General features: G+C 42.8%; 1 protein-coding gene across 1 annotated transcript in view; it reads left to right on the top strand.

Moving 5' to 3' along the window:
* Positions 1–202: 202 nt before the first annotated feature.
* SMU1 (SMU1 DNA replication regulator and spliceosomal factor) overlaps positions 203–16,031 on the top strand; it is a 28,722-nt gene continuing 12,893 nt past the window's right edge. Inside the window, exons 1-7 of the mRNA XM_038402359.2 lie at positions 203–438; positions 668–878; positions 1,612–1,764; positions 2,502–2,612; positions 5,483–5,611; positions 7,343–7,462; positions 10,723–10,839. Of these exons, the coding sequence (XP_038258287.1) occupies positions 413–438; positions 668–878; positions 1,612–1,764; positions 2,502–2,612; positions 5,483–5,611; positions 7,343–7,462; positions 10,723–10,839 (867 nt within the window). The 5' untranslated portion in view covers positions 203–412. The remainder of the gene's footprint in view (positions 439–667; positions 879–1,611; positions 1,765–2,501; positions 2,613–5,482; positions 5,612–7,342; positions 7,463–10,722; positions 10,840–16,031) is intronic.

The raw sequence follows: 16,031 nt of genomic DNA, 5'->3' as shown, positions 1-16,031 counted from the left end.
CAGCCGGTCACGTGAGGGTGTCGGTTGCGCTTCTTTGTTTCTTTACACCAGCTTTAAATGTTTAACAGTGGCGGGTGGCGGGTTTTGGGGGGGGGGCGTGTTTGAATTTCCCGTCGCCGGCCGTGATTGGTTGACTCCCTCACTGCGCTTGCGCACAGTGAGGAGACCTCCGGCCGGGGCGGGTGCACATTTCAGGGCGCTGACGGCGTCTGTCTTTTGCGCATGCGTGCTGCGCACAGAGCGAGAGAGAGCGCGCCCCGCCGCTCTGCCCCGGCCTTTGTTTTGCGCATGCGTGCTGAGCAGTGAGTGACTCGGTCCTGGCCCCCCCCCACGGAAGTGGGTCTGCGCGTGGCCGGAAGTGGCGCTTGTTGTTCTGGCTGGTGGGAGCTGAGGGGATCGTGGGCGGCCCAAGATGTCGATAGAAATCGAGTCCTCGGAGTGAGCGCGGGGCGGGGGGGTGGCCCCGTTCCCGGGGGTTCCCGGGGTGGGGGGTGGCCGCGGCGCCGTTCCTGGGGGTTCTTGGGTGACCTCGGCCCCTTTCCCGAGGAGAGGGTGTGATTCTGGTCCCGTTCCAGGGAGGTTTCGGGTTGGGGGGGCCCTGGGGCTGCTCCCTGAGGGAGGTTTGATCCTGACCCTTGAGTGTCTCTGTGCTTCCGTCCCCCCGCAGTGTGATCCGGCTCATTATGCAGTACCTGAAGGAGAACAGCCTTCACCGTGCACTGGCCACCCTCCAGGAGGAGACCACTGTGTCCCTCAACACTGTGGACAGCATTGAGAGCTTCGTGGCTGATATCAACAGTGGGCACTGGGACACGGTGTTGCAGGCCATACAGTCTCTCAAGCTTCCGGACAAGACCCTGATCGACCTATATGAACAGGTGGACGTGTCACCAGCACAGTACTAGCCACGCACCCTACCGGGCATTTATGACCACCACTCTGCTGCCCTTAACTACAAAATCAGAGCTATCAGAATGCCAGGAGGGAAAATCATGAGATGGTTTTGGGTGTCCTGGGTTAGGTGCTCTGCACCATTGGATGAGTGCCACTAAGGGAAAAACTAGCCTTGTGGGGAAGAAACAAATTGCACATCTAATTGTCAAGATCTTTCTTCCCCCTGTGATGCACTGCTCAAAACTTAAAAACTTTGGTTTGTAGAATTACTTTATAGATAGGAAATTCAGCTTAGGATGCGTGTCAAATACATACCTTCAGCATCAATAGTGAACAAACGATCCTTGAAGGTTGAGGTGGAAAATATTTCTTGCATCTATATATAAAATCATATCTCCATTTTTGAACACAAATTTCTTCAAAGCAAGGATAAATAGTTGGTGAAGAATTTATTCTTTAGATCATATTCACACTTTGTAGTCGTAAATACTATCCCATTGTTTAACTGTTAACATAAGAGTTTTATTTTATTTTGTGGATGCTAACCATGTTTCCGATGTTAACGTGCATCTGATGAAGTGAGCTGTAGCTCACGAAAGCTTATGCTCAAATAAATTTGTTAGTCTCTAAGGTGCCACAAGTACTCCTTTTCTCTTTGCAAATACAGACTAACATGGTTGCTACTCTGAAACCTGTCATATTTCTTTGTTACTCTAGGTTGTTCTTGAATTAATAGAGCTCCGTGAGCTGGGTGCTGCCAGATCCCTCCTGAGGCAAACTGACCCTATGATCATGTTAAAACAGACTCAACCAGAGAGATACATTCACCTTGAGAATCTCCTGGCCAGGTCCTACTTTGACCCTCGTGAGGTAAGTTGTATTTGTGGAATTTTTAAAAAAAGTTGTAGTTGTATGACTTGGAGAATTTGTAACTAGCGTAACTCTTTTTTGCACGGCACACTATTAATGAAAAGCTTACTTTGTTTAGTATTTTTTTCCCTTCCTGGTTTTTCTGTGTAAGCCATCCCCATCTCTCAAATTCTGTATTTGTACTTTCAGTATGTTGTTTTTATTCTGTTATGATACTGCAGTTTTTAATGTTTTTTGTGATTTTTATTAAGTTCTTCATTAATATATCCTTTTTAAGATTCACAAGTGGTTAAAACACTGGACTGAGACTCAGACAATCATGGTTCAGTTTTCATTTCTGCCACAGACTCCTGGTGTGATCTTGGGCAAGTCACCTAACTCCTGTGTCTCATTTTCCAGTCTTTAAAATGCTGGAAACAATACTTGTCCACTCCTGTAGATCTGAAAATGCTTTGTATGTAAAAAATTATAAAATTGCCAGCTATTATCTTTTATATATTTGATTTAGACTGGGTTTGTTTAAATCTAAATTTAATCCCTTTATTCAGGTTTGTTTTGCATCTAGAATTTTCTTTGGCCACTCAAAATGCTTTAGTCTTTTTTTTTTTTTTTTTGATTCGCTTCACTCCTTGGTCCCTCAAACACTTGTAGTCGTATCTTATTTTTAATCAAAGTGACAGAGATCTGTGACAAAATTTTTGCAGGAAATGATAATTTCACATGTATCTTCTTCCTAGGCATACCCAGATGGCAGCAGCAAAGAGAAACGGAGAGCTGCTATTGCACAAGCTTTAGCTGGAGAAGTCAGTGTAGTACCTCCATCGCGTCTTATGGCATTGTTGGGGCAGGTAATTTTTGAAGAAAATATATTTACTAACTATACCAATTTGTTTCTAGACTTTTAATGTATGAGACTGAAATTTGGGAGGCCTGGTCCTAAGCTTTGCCACAATAGAACCACATTAATCTCACACTATAAATAGCACACGCAAATAAGTCTCTTCCTCCCTCACATCAAGGATTTAATAGCTATAGTAAGAGGTCATGTTCCTAAAATTGCTGTTTGTGGTTTATGGGTTTTTTTTGTTAGTTGGGTTTTTTATAAAATAGGTTACTCGTATTAATAGATGATGATAGATAAAGCTAAAATAAATTATTCAAATAAGTTATATTTCGTGAGATTTTGTCCCTGCTTTTTAAATTGATTACTCCTTTTCAAAACTCAGCCACTTGCAATGGACTTCCTGGTGAGTGTGAACTAATAAAGTTTTACCTTAACTTTTTTCATTGCTTAAACTTTATTTAAAGTAAATTAAAGAAAGTAAAGAAAAGAAAGAGATCTTGGAGTCATTGTAAATAGTTCTCTGAAAATACCTACTCAATGTGCAGCAGCAGTCAATAAAGCTAACAGAATGTTAGGCATCTTTAGGAAAGGGATAGATAATAAGACAGAAAGTATCACAATGGCTCTATATAAATCCATGGTACGCCCACATCTTGAATACTGCGTGCAGATCTGGTTATCCTATCTCAAAAAAGATATATTGGAAATGGAAAAGGTACAGAGAAGGGCAAAAAAGTGATTGGGGTATGGAACAGTTTCTGTAAGAAGAGAGATTAATAAAACGGGGACTTTTCAGCTTGGAAAAGAGACAACTAAGGGGATCTGATAGAGGCCTATAAAATCTTAACTGTTGTGGAGAAAGTGAATAAGGAAATGTTACTTACTACTTCACATAACACAAGAACTAGGGGTCACCCAATGAAATTAATAGGCAGCAGGTTTAAAACAAACAAAAGGAAGTACAGTAACTCTTCACTTAACGTTGTCCTGGTTAACGTTTTTTCATTGTCACGTCGCTGATCACTTAAAGAATGTGCTCATTTAAAGTTATGTCAATGCTCCCTTATAATGTTTGGCAGCTGCCTGCTTTGTTCACTGCTTGCAGAAAGAGCAGCCTGTTGGAGCTAGCTGGTGGGTGCTTGGAACCAGGGTGGATTGGCAGTCCCCCCATCAGCTCCCCTAAGTTCCCTGTGTGGTAACTGCCTAGCAGGCTGTCCTTGGGCACTTCAGATATCCTTCCCCCCACTGCTGTGTGCTGCTCCTGGGAGCCTCCTGCTTGCTGTGCAGGGGGTAGGAGGGAAGAGGGGTTCTGATATCAGAGTGTCCTCCTTCCCCCGCTTCTGTACCCCATCTCCATAGAGCAGGGCGGGACAGTACAGGGCTCAGGACAGAGGGAGCTTGCTGGCAGCAGCTGCTGTCTCAACTTGCTGATCTACTTAAAAAGGCAGTGTACTCAGAGTGGGGTCAGCGTACTTAAAGGGGTAATGCACGTCTCTTTCTCTCACACATGGTGCGTGTGTGTCTGTCTCACTCTCACACACCCTGGCACTTTGGAAAGTGGAGGGAGTGGTGCGCTCCAGTGGGATAGCAGGAGTTCATCATCACGTTCAGTTTCCACAGGGAATGTTTGCAGCCACTGCCATACTGTGACTCCTCCCTCCATTCCTGCTGCCTTGTAGAGCGTGAGGCTACATTAGCAACAATGTGTTAACCCTTGAGGGCTCAGCTGAGTGCTAGTTCATCATTTAGCAGTAAGGCATTCCCTGGGAAATATCCCACTCTCTGACTCCACCATCTCAACCGAACTTCACAAGCATCATAGCTTTAAATTGTTTGTTTAAAACTTACAGTGTGTGTGTAGTCTTCTGTCTGGAGAAAAATTTTTCCCTGGAACTAATTCTTATGGGGAAATTGGATTCGCTTAACATCATTTTGCTTAAACTAGCATTTTTCAGGAACATAACTACAACGTTAAGTGAGGAGTTACAGTACTTCTTCACACAATGCACAATCAACCTGTGAAACTCCTTGCCAGAGGATGCTGTGAAACCCAAAACTATAACAGGGTTCAAAAAAATACTAGATAAGTTCATGGAGGATTGGTCCATCAATGGCTACTAGCCAGGGTGGTCAGGGATGCAACACCATGCTCTGAGTGTCCCTAGCCTTTGTTTGCCAGAAGCTGGGAGTGGATTACAGGGGATGGATCACCCTCAGTGATTGCCTGTTCTGTTCATTCCTTCTGAAGCACCTGGCATTGGCCACTGTTGGAAGACAGGACACTGGGGACCATTAATCAGACCCATGTGGGTATTTTTATGTTCTCATGTATATTGATTTGAAATAAGTATTATATCCTGTGTTGGGAAAATTATTATTCTTCTGTAGTGGCTGTGTATATCAGAATAAAGACAATTTTATTTTTCTATCTGTTCATAAAAGGACTATCAAAGCTCCTTTACTTTTACATGTAAATAGATCTTTGCCAGCTCTTTCAGAACTAACTACTAACTGTGTACAACTTCATATTTATCTCATCCTTTGTAAATGAAGTACTGAAAGGAAAACAATTAGGGAGGGCCTGCAGCTCTTCTCTCTTGCTAGGAACACTTGGAAATAACCAAGATATGCTCAAAACTTTGCATTGGATTCCAGAGTTCTGGCAACAGCATTGCTTTGAGTAACTGACCTGAAAAATCTTAGAGTGGTTACTCAGATCAAAAGATAGAAGTGCAAAGTTTATTGAATTTTTCTAGGAAATGCTTGCTATACTAAGGAATTTGGTGTAACACAGCCCCTCCTGAGAGGATTACACTGACTGAGCTTACTTCATGAAAAGGATCTCTAAATATAATCATTTTGGCTTCTCATAAGGCACTGAAATGGCAACAGCACCAGGGACTGCTTCCTCCAGGGATGACAATTGATTTGTTCAGAGGTAAAGCAGCTGTGAAAGATGTAGAAGAAGAAAAGTTCCCCACGCAGCTGAGCAGACATATTAAGGTAGAATTCTACTAACTTTTTCCTGTATAATGCTTGGTAGTACTTGCTATAGTTACCTTAAGCCAAGACTTTCATTTTAACTCCCGATCTTCATGTGCTCATAGCTTTTTGAAAATTTAGCCTTTTTACTTAAATTTTTCCATGCCTGGTCTTGGCCCAGAAGTACATCTTTGGAAGGTTTGATGAAAACTCCGGTTAAGGGTGGAGGAATGCTAATTACATTTCAGCTGGATTTGAGTTGTGAATTTTAAATGCTGTTGTGTTCTGATTGATTAAGGCTCTCATTATCTACAGGAAAAAACGGATTCTTAAAAATTTGGTTTTGTGCATGCATGTTAGTAACTTCCATTAATCATGGGAACTTTGATACTAAGTGTAGCACTAAGTTAATATTGTTGTAACTAACATTTTTTGTAGAAAGCTTTCAGCCACAACAACAAAAAGCTTTTCATATAGTTTTCAATATAGAAACAGATTCTGCTCTGAAATTTCTGTGCTCCTGTAAAGCTTAACTTACAGCGGACAGCTTTTCTGTTGTGGAGTTTCCAGGCTTTATAGGTGAACTCCATAAGCCCAGTAGTTCTAGTTCATGCTCAGTAGCTCTGTCAGTTTTCTCTGCAAGCTGCCTGTTCTGATAATAAACAGAAAATGTGGTTTACAGGAGTCTCTGTGTCAATGACCTGGACATGAGCAGTCAGGTCTAGTGGTTGGAGCAGGAATCGATACCCAGAAATTGGAACCGAGGGTCAGAGCCAGAGGCCAGAGCCAAGGGTCAGAAGTCAGGAATCTTGAGCTGAGGATCAGAGCCAAGTTACCTGGAGTGAGGCAGGAGCAGGATTAGGAGTAAGCAGGTGCAGGAGCTATTGCAGCCCTGGGCAAACCCTTGGAGCAGCTGGTGAACTGCTGCTCTGCTTAAGAGCCAGTCTGCTGGCTTTGGCTACACCACCTGGTTGGTAGGAAATCAGGCAGCCTAGTATAGGCAAGCTGCGCTTGTTAGGTTACCTGGAAACTGGCTCTGCTGCTTGCTTGTGTTGGTCTATTTCCACTAGCACTAAATTCACTTCTTTGTAATTGCTAGAGTGAATCAAAATTTTCATCAAACTTTTTGACAAAAACTGAGTTTCCAATCATAATGATTATTGTTGTGGAAAAAAATAATTTTGGTTCAAATTTTGCATTATGACAAATTTAGAAATGAAAAATGTTACACTTCAGTGGAGGAGAAAAACTTTCTTGCTTTTGTATTTCCCTACCCCCTATTTTCTAGTATGGGAGTTGGAGGGGAAGTGAAAAGTGGCTTTTTCTCTCTGAATTTTTTTCATGTCGCAAATAGCATTTCAAACAAAACAATTTTTATTTCTTTTGTTTTTTTCAGCTGTATTAATTAATTATGTTTGCTAAATAGACATTGAAAAGGTGTCAATTGACATCATGATTGCAAAAATTAATGCAAACTAACCTGACTACTTTTGAAAGCATAGACTGGCTGGCATAGAAGTAAAGCAGCTGCACAAATAATTCTTGATCAAAAAGGAGTGTTTTTTTGTTTTTGTTTGGTTTTTTTTTAAAGTAGGTAGCCCAGTAGAGCTGGCAGCTGTTTTCCACCACTAAATTAAAATAAATTAACCTTAAGCCCTGGAATATATCATGTACTGGCACCAAAGAGTTAACTTGATTTAAAATGAAACTGACCTCATATTAAAATCCTATTTTTATTTCATTTGAAAACAGTTTGGCCAGAAGTCACATGTGGAATGTGCTAGGTTTTCTCCAGATGGTCAATATTTGGTAACAGGCTCTGTGGATGGATTCATTGAAGTGTGGAATTTCACTACTGGAAAGATCAGGAAGGTAAATTAGTTCTGGATTCATTTGACTGGGAAGTGGATTGATTGGTGGTTAGAGAGTGCATATTTCAACTCTGAAACCAGGTTTCAAATCGGGATGAATCTAACTAAAATGAGTTTGGGGAGGAAGGCTAGTCCCGGGTGCTGGCCTGGGAAGTACAGATACAGGATCAGTTCTGTGCTCTGCCATAGACACCCTGTGTGACGTTGGACAAGTCACTTAATCTCTCTGTGCCTTAGTTCCCCATCTGCAAAATGAGAATAAAAGCACTGCCCTAATTCACAGAGGTATTTGAGGATGAGAATATTAATTTGTGAAGTGCTCAGATACTGTGGTAAAGAGGGCCATATAACGTACCTTTAATAGACATACAGAAATAACTACACCTTTACCCCGATATAACGCAGGTTTGCATACAACACGGTAAAGCTCCGACACACTGCTCTGAGCAGCGTGTTAAGGGTGCTGTGCCGTGCGTGTTCAGGTCTGAGGAGTTGGATAAGGGGCAGAGGGTCTCGGGGACTGTCAGGGGCTTCCCCCCCCACAGCTCCTGCCTCCCAGATCCTGGGGGGGGACTTTTGGGGGCCCTGCAGTCCCAGAGTGGCCCGGGGAATCAGTGGGGGGCTGGGAGAAGCCCGCTCTGCTTCCCTCGCCCCGGCCCCAGCCATATTGCTCAGGGGAGGGGGCTTGGGGGAAGGGATCCCCCCCTCACTCACTGGCAGCGGTGGAAGCGGAGCAGCCCAGCCCCAGCCCGCTCCACTCTGCCGGCTCCCAGCCACGGCGCTCCGCTTCCCGCTGCAGGTGAGTGTGGGACCTTTCCCCAACTCCACCCCCCCCCCCAGCGACACAGCTGGGGCCGGGGCAAGGAAAGTGGAGCAGGCTGGGGGGCGTCCTTTCTCCAACCTCCCCACGCTCACCGGTGGCGGGAAGCAGAGCGCCGCAGCTGGGAGGTGGTGGAGTGGAGCGGGCAGGGGCTGCATTCCTCCGTTTCCTGCTGCTGCCGGTGAGAGCCTGTCAGGGGGCGAGGGGTGTGGATGTGGTTGGAGCAGTCTGGGGACAGGGAGCTGGGGGTTGGGTTGGGGGGTGGGGTCCTGGGGGCGATTAGGTACGGGGGTCTCTGGAGGGGGCCGTCAAGGAACGGGGGGGCCAAAGCAAGTTCGATATAATGTGGTGAGATTAATTTTTGTCTCCCGAGGACCGCGTCATATCGGGGTATAGGTGTATTGCAAAACCACTATATGGTTTCTTGTAGTTAGCAGACTCATCTGGAGAAATACTTGGGGTTGAGCTGGTAAGGAGACTAACCAGTTGCCAGAGTGATCAGTCCTGTAGGCTGGTGCCATTGATTGAACAGAGCTGAGCACGTAAGGTGGGAAACTGAGGCACGAGTCCACCCAATTCTTGCTTTTATTTATGAATTTTAAAAAAGAATTATTGTCACTAAGTTTCTGGTCATATACATATGACATAATAAAACAGATAAGATGGAACAGATAGGGGTCCAAGTTATCAAGTTCTGGGGTACCAGGAAGCTTTTCTTCCTTTCTGAGTTTCTGGACTTGGGCCCTTGTTCATTTGGTTTTTGGTACCTTCCCATAATACATATTCATTAGCTTTCATCCAATCAACGTTAAGATGTTGCTTATATAATCTATACAATACACATGCGCAGGCTTCAATTTATCAAATGTTTGCTGTTCTCTTTTTTTTTTGTGTGTGTCTTCATGTCACCTTACCTCTGTTTTTCCCAAAATAGGGACTTTTTAGCATTACGTTTTGTATATTTTTTTGTACCGATTAACTTTCTCTTATGTACGTCCTCCAATATGATACATTCCATAAACAGAACATCACCTTTGTCTTGTCAGCTGTAAGCCTTTTATTTGAGCAAATCTACATAAGAGAGAAATTGGAAGACGAGACTCTTTCAAGTAGAGTAGAGTAAAAGCCTTAGTATAAGTATTACCCTGGCCTATCCAAACTCATTCACTTTTCATAGTTTAATGTTAATAATTTATGATTAATACAATGCCCTTTTTTTGCCACTTAGCTATTTTTCACCTTTGGATAGCATAGTTCACAACATGTATCATCCGAAATTATTGATTAACATAATCTTTATTTTTGTTATTTGAGTAGGATAGCTATGGAGAACAACATGCCCTACTATCAGAATATTCTTATCTTTTTCAAACTTGGATTACCAGGGGACTTTTTGCACAAAGTTTAGCCCCACACTTGTAAATCATTAAAAAGTCTTGTCAGTAATTTTGCCTGTTGCATTTTGAGGTGCTTTATTCAGTGTAGGGCCTAAGTTTGTGTTTGGTCCTCAATATTCCTCCCTCCAACATTCTTGGAAACACAGTATTTTCAAGGGTGTCACTTATTTTACATGATGGGCTAGAGTGCGCATTCTAACGCTCGGGTTTTTTTTCAGTCTTTTTTGGCCAGTCTTTAATATATGCTGTATTTTATTACACATTATAAGCAATGAGATACCTATTAACACTTGCATCTGAAGAAGTGGGTTTTTGACCCACGAAAGCTTATGCCCAGATAAATCTGTTAGTCTTTAAGGTGCCACCATCTCCTCATTGTTTTTGTGGGTACAGACTAACACGGCTACCCTCTGATACTTATTAACAATTGTATACACAACAATATTTTAAAACTAAATGCTACGACTGGGTGGTACCCAAATGTTTGTTTGATCCCATCATCTGATTGGTTTTAATATTTGTTTTATGTGATTATTTGCTGTGTTTAATTTTTTGTATATGAACTAAATGTTTTGTATTTTGCGGTGATGAAGAATTTAGGTATATATTTAGTTTAGCAATGGGTACTGTAAAATTAGGAAGCAGCCTCAGAACCAAAGCTTGGTTGACTTGTTATTACTACTGGTTCAACAAATTTGGGTATAGGTATTATTTTGACTGATTCAATCATAGTTTTGAATTTAGAAGTAAAACATCTGTTGGACTCATTCATTGGGGATTCTTTACCTCCATAATTGTATTTTAGCTATTATGTGACAACACAGTATTCTCCATTCCCCACATATGTGGCACAGGTTTGTTGTTCAAATTGCAGGTGCCAGATGGAATGTGGCCGGTTCAATGTTCATGAACATAATATACCACTTACAGTTGTGAGTTGAATTCTTCCATGAATCGATGGCAATTAGCTATTGCTGTTTTAGTTTTAGTTCTCTTTTATCCTCCATTGCTGTGGCTGACAGATCTTCTTTCTGTTTCATATAGGATCTGAAATACCAAGCACAAGATAACTTTATGATGATGGATGATGCAGTTCTGTGCATGTGTTTCAGTAGAGACACAGAAATGTTAGCAACTGGAGCACAAGATGGGAAGATCAAGGTATGAGTTTTAGGACATAGAAACTGTTAGGAAGTACAGAAAGATTAGGCTAAATCAAAAGTACGCATTGCACCCTTTAAATTTGAGGAGTGTGAGGTGGAAGAGAGTGTCTGATGCCCAGTTCCTATTGTTAATTTCCTCATGCACTGGAAACAGATTTCTTGCTATAATTGCATACTCTCTAGTCTTAAAGTTGGCCTACAAAGGCACTTTTAACACACTTTTTTGGATTATAGTACTGTGCCTGTCTTGAGAAAGGAATTGATTTTACACTTGGGATTGTGGGTTTCATGCCCTGTGATCTTGTTACACGAGGCTGCTAAATATATAATTATACAAGCTAATGGTCTGTAAAGGTCCACTTGTCTTGCTAGTTTGGGAAATTTTTCAAATCATATCCTCTAGAAAAGGAGATGAGTATGCATGTTCAATAACTACTGTCCTTTAGACTTGCATAAGGCATTTAGTATGTGCAGTGCATTCTGTATGGTAGCCTCAGATATGAACAAGTGCAATGTCTCTATTTGTGTATCTACCACTCTGGTTTTGAGATGCTCCCACTGTGACCCTCTAGAACAGTGGTTCTCAATCTGACACCTCTGAGGAGTTGCCATCTGGAAGCGTGCAAGCTCACTCCTGGAAGACTTGTCGTGTTTCAGGATAGCTGCACCTCTGTTCGCTCTCTAAGGGCACCCATTGTCAGGATTCTGGCTCCCCAGCTGTCACTCTTTTTTGTGTGGAGCTCTGCCTCTCACTCCTTCCTGAGTGGGGTAGATCCAGGCTGCACAACTCCCTGTCTACACAGAATTTTCCAGCAAGTCAGACTGACTAAGCAGGCCTACTTTTTTCTCCTCATAGGCTGTAATGGTGTGATTGCCTACAATTATCAAGTACCACACAGCTCTTCCTAAGCAAGCACACTTATTCCAAAGGTGAAAGTATTACAGGGAAAACATACTAAAACAGTAAAAGTCACCACAACTCCAACAAGGTCTCTGGTAGGAGTAGTCCTTCACTACCCCCAAGGGGTTTTACTGTGGTTACCAGTTCATAACTGTCTTGGCTCAGAACAAGCACCTTCACGAATAAATCAACCCATCCTTTTATGGCTGGGGTCTTGGATCTAGAGATTCTGGGAGCAGGTAATTAGTAGCTAATGGAAAAGGCTGAGGTTTTGGATAACTGGGTTGGAGGGGTACATTTGCATTCACTTCCTCCTAGATATTTCCTAGGAAACTCACTTAACCAAAAGTTCATTCGTATCTGGCACATTCTTTAAACAAGTCCTTTGAAGCTAATACCACTTCCCAGTGTTTACATTAGTCATGTCTGCCCACAGAGAGGTTCCATACAATCCCACAATAATACATGAACATCTGCAAAAGGCTAATGTAGTGCCCATCTTTAAAAAAGGGAAGGAGGAGGATCCAAGGAACTACAGGCCAGTCAGCCTCACCTCAGTCCCAGGGCAAATCATGGAGCAGGTCCTAAAGAAATCAATTTTGAAGCACTTAGAGGAGAGGAAAGTGATCAGGAACAGTCAGCATGGATTCACCAAGGGCAAGTTATGCCTGACTAACCTAATTGCCTTCTATGATGAGATAACTGGCTCTGTGAATGAGAGGAAAACAATGGACGTGTTATTCCTTGACTTTACCAAAACTTTTGATACGGTCTCCCACAGCATTCTTGCCAGCAAGTTAAAGAAGTATGGACTGGATGAATGAACTATAAGGTGGAGAGAAAGCTGGCTAGATCGTCAGGGTCAAGAGGTAGTGATCAATGGATCCATGTTTTGTTGGCAGCTGGTATCAAGTGGCATGCTCCAAGGTCAGTCCTGGGGCCGGTTTGTTCAATATCTTCATTAATGATCTGGAGGATGGTGTGGACTGCACCCTCAGCAAGTTTGCAGATGGCACTAAACTGGGAGGAGAGGTAGATACGCTGGAGGATAGGGATAGGGATACAGAGTGACCTAGACAAATTAGAGGATTAGGCCAAAAGAAATCTGATGAGGTTCAACAAGGACAAGTGCAGAGTCCTGCATTTAGGATGGAAGAATCCCATGCACTGCTACAGACTCAGACTAGGGACTGAATGGCTCGGCAGCAGTTCGGCAGAAAAGGACCCAGAGGTTACAGTGGACGAGAAGCTGGATATGAGTCAACAGTGTGCCCTTGTTGCCAAGAAGGCCAATGACATTTTGGGATGTATAAGTAGGGGCATTTCCAGCAGATCGAGGGACGTGATCGTTCCCCTCTATTCGACATTGGTGAGGCCTCATCTGGAGTACTGTGTCCAGTTTTGGGCCCCACACTACAAGAAGGATGTTGAAAAATTGGACAGCGTCCAGCAGAGGGCAACAAAAATGATCAGGGGGCTGGAGCCACATGACTTATGAGGAGAGGCTGAGGGAACTGGGATTATTTAGTCTGCAGAAGAAGAATGAGGGGGGATTTGGTAACTGCTTTCAACTACCTGAAAGGAGGTTCCAAAGAGGATGGATCTCGACTGTTCTCAGTGGTAACAGATGACAGAACAAGGAGTAATGGTCTCAAGTTGCAGTGGGGGAGGTTTAGGTTGGATATTAGGAAAAACTTTTTCACTAGGAGGGTGGCGAAGCACTGGAATGGGTTACCTACGGAGGTGGTGGAATCTCCTTAGAGATTTTTAAGGTCAGGCTTGACAAAGCCGTGTCTGGGATGATTTGCTTTAAGCAGTCGGTTGGACTAGATGACCTCCTGTGGTCCCTTCCAACCCTGATATTCTATGATTCTATGATTTTGAATACAATGAACTCCTGTGACACTTAAACTTAATTCAAAAGGGTTTACTTTAATTCAGTGAGGGTTGTGCAGGACATTGCAGTATCTGTCAGAACTTGTACTCTCATCTTCCTTTAGTTTATTTCATGCGTTTCCTCCCACCCCAGGTCTCTGCCTCTCAATGTGCTAATTAGCAAAATAGCTTAGCGCATCATAAGTAGTTGAGATCCAACATGTAGGTTGTGTGTTAACTTAGCCCTGGTCTATACTAGGACAGGGTCGACCTAAGATACACAACTTGATCTACGCGAATAGCATAGCTGAAGTCGGCATATCTTAGGTCGACTTATCTGGCCATGAGGACGGCAGCGAGTCAGCTGCTGCCACTCCCCCATCAACTCCGCTTCCGCCTCTCGCCAGCTGGAGTTCTGGAGACGATGGGGAGCACATTTGGGTATCGATTTATCGCGTCTAGACGTGCCCTTAGAAAAATGACAAAACCTAATGGGCATGTTTTCATGATGTTTGTTAAATGGCAGGGAAAGTAGATTGGTCGTATGCCCTGCAGCATTTGAAACCCTGCCATGGCAGAGCATACTGAGTACCCGAAAGTAACTAGAAAAACAAATTAAATTAGCCTGTCTTCATTGTCTTAATATGAATAGTTCAAAATGTAGACAGCAGAAATAATGGAAAACAGAACTCATCTGTTAATCGGTGATAACGCAAATGAGGGGTTTTGAGTGACATTTAACTTCTAAAGGGAAAAGAAAGGGTAGCTCCAAGGTGAAGTTTTATTTTTTGTTCCAAATCAGTAGCTTGTTGTTCCTTTCTGGAGGAGTAGGGGGTGGAAAGTCTCAGCTTTAGGCCAGGCAACCCTCTGCCCAGCAGTATCCCCATTGCTGACAGATGCAATCCTTTTTGTATGGCTAATGTCTGTGTGCAGCCTGATAGGAGTGCTACGGCCATCAGTGTTCCGCACCAGGAAGAGCTGCCAGGACAGATGAGTTCAGGCACCCGTAAAACCAAACCCAGATAATCTAGAGTTCTGCAGTCTCGAGTAGAAAACAGCTCCTAAATTGGAGATTTAGCTTGAGGGCATGTCACGTTTACAAGGAAAGGGGGACTCTGATGTGGAATGGATAGGAACATAAGAACAGCCATACTGGGTCAGACCAAAGGTCCATCTAGCTCAGTATCCTGTTTTCTGACAGTGGCCAATGCCAGGTGCTTCAGAGAGAATGAACAGAACAGGCAATTATCAAGTGATCCATCCCCTGTTGCCCATTTCCAGCTTTGGGCAAACAGAGGCTAGGGACACCTTCCCTCCCCATCCTGGCTGGTAGCCATTGATGGACTGATCCTTCATTAATTTATCTAGTTCTTTTTTGAAACTTGCTATAGTCTTGGCCTTCACAACATCCTCTGGCAAAGAGTTCCACAGGTTGACTCTGTGTTGTGTGAAGAAATACTTCCTTTTATTTGTTTTTAATCTGCCTATTAATTTCATTCGGTGACCCCTAGTTCTTGCGTTATGAGAAGGAGTAAATAACATTTCCTTATTTACTTTCTTCACACCAGTCATGATTTTTATAGACCTCTATCTTATCCCCCCTTAGTCATCTCTTTTCCAAGCTAAAAAGTTCCAATCTTATTAATCTCTCCTCGCATGGAAGCTGTTCCATATCCTTAATCATTTTTGTGGCCCTTTCCTGAACCTTTTCCAATTCCAATATATCTTTGATGAGATGAGGCAACCACATCTGCACACAGTATTCAAGACATGGGTGTACCATGGATTTATATAGCGGTAATATGATATTTTCTGTCTCCTTATCTATCCTTTTCTTAATGATTCCCAACATTCTGTTAGCTTTTTTGATTGCTGCTTTACATTGAGTGGATGTTTTCAGAGAACTATCCACAAAGACTCCCAAGATCTCTTTCTTGATTGGTAACAGCTAATTTAGACCCCATCATTTTATATGTATAGTTCGGCTTATGTTTTCCAGTGTGCATTACACTGCATTTATCAACACTGAATTTCATCTGCCATTTTGTTGTCCAGTCACCCAGCTTTGTGAGATCCTTTTAACTCTTCACCATCTGCTTTGGACTTAACTGTCTTGAATAGTCTTGTCATCTGCAAATTTTGCCATGTCACCGTTTACTCCTTTTTCCAGATCATTTATGAATATGTTGAATAGTAATGGCCCTAGTACAAACCCCTGGGGGACACCACTATTTACCTCTCTCCATTCTGAAAACTGACCCTTTATTCCTACCTTTGTTTCCTATCTTTTAACCAGTTATTGATCCATGAGAGGACCTTTCGTCTTAGTCCATGACGGGTTACTTTGCTTAAGAGCCTTGTCAAAGGCTTTCTGAAAATCTAAGTACACTATATCCACTGGATCACCCTTGTCC

This window comes from Dermochelys coriacea, chromosome 5 (assembly GCF_009764565.3).
Source record: "Dermochelys coriacea isolate rDerCor1 chromosome 5, rDerCor1.pri.v4, whole genome shotgun sequence".
NCBI lineage: Eukaryota > Metazoa > Chordata > Testudines > Dermochelyidae > Dermochelys > Dermochelys coriacea.
Note: the sequence above shows the minus strand (reverse complement) of the source record. Positions and strands in the feature narration are given on the sequence as shown.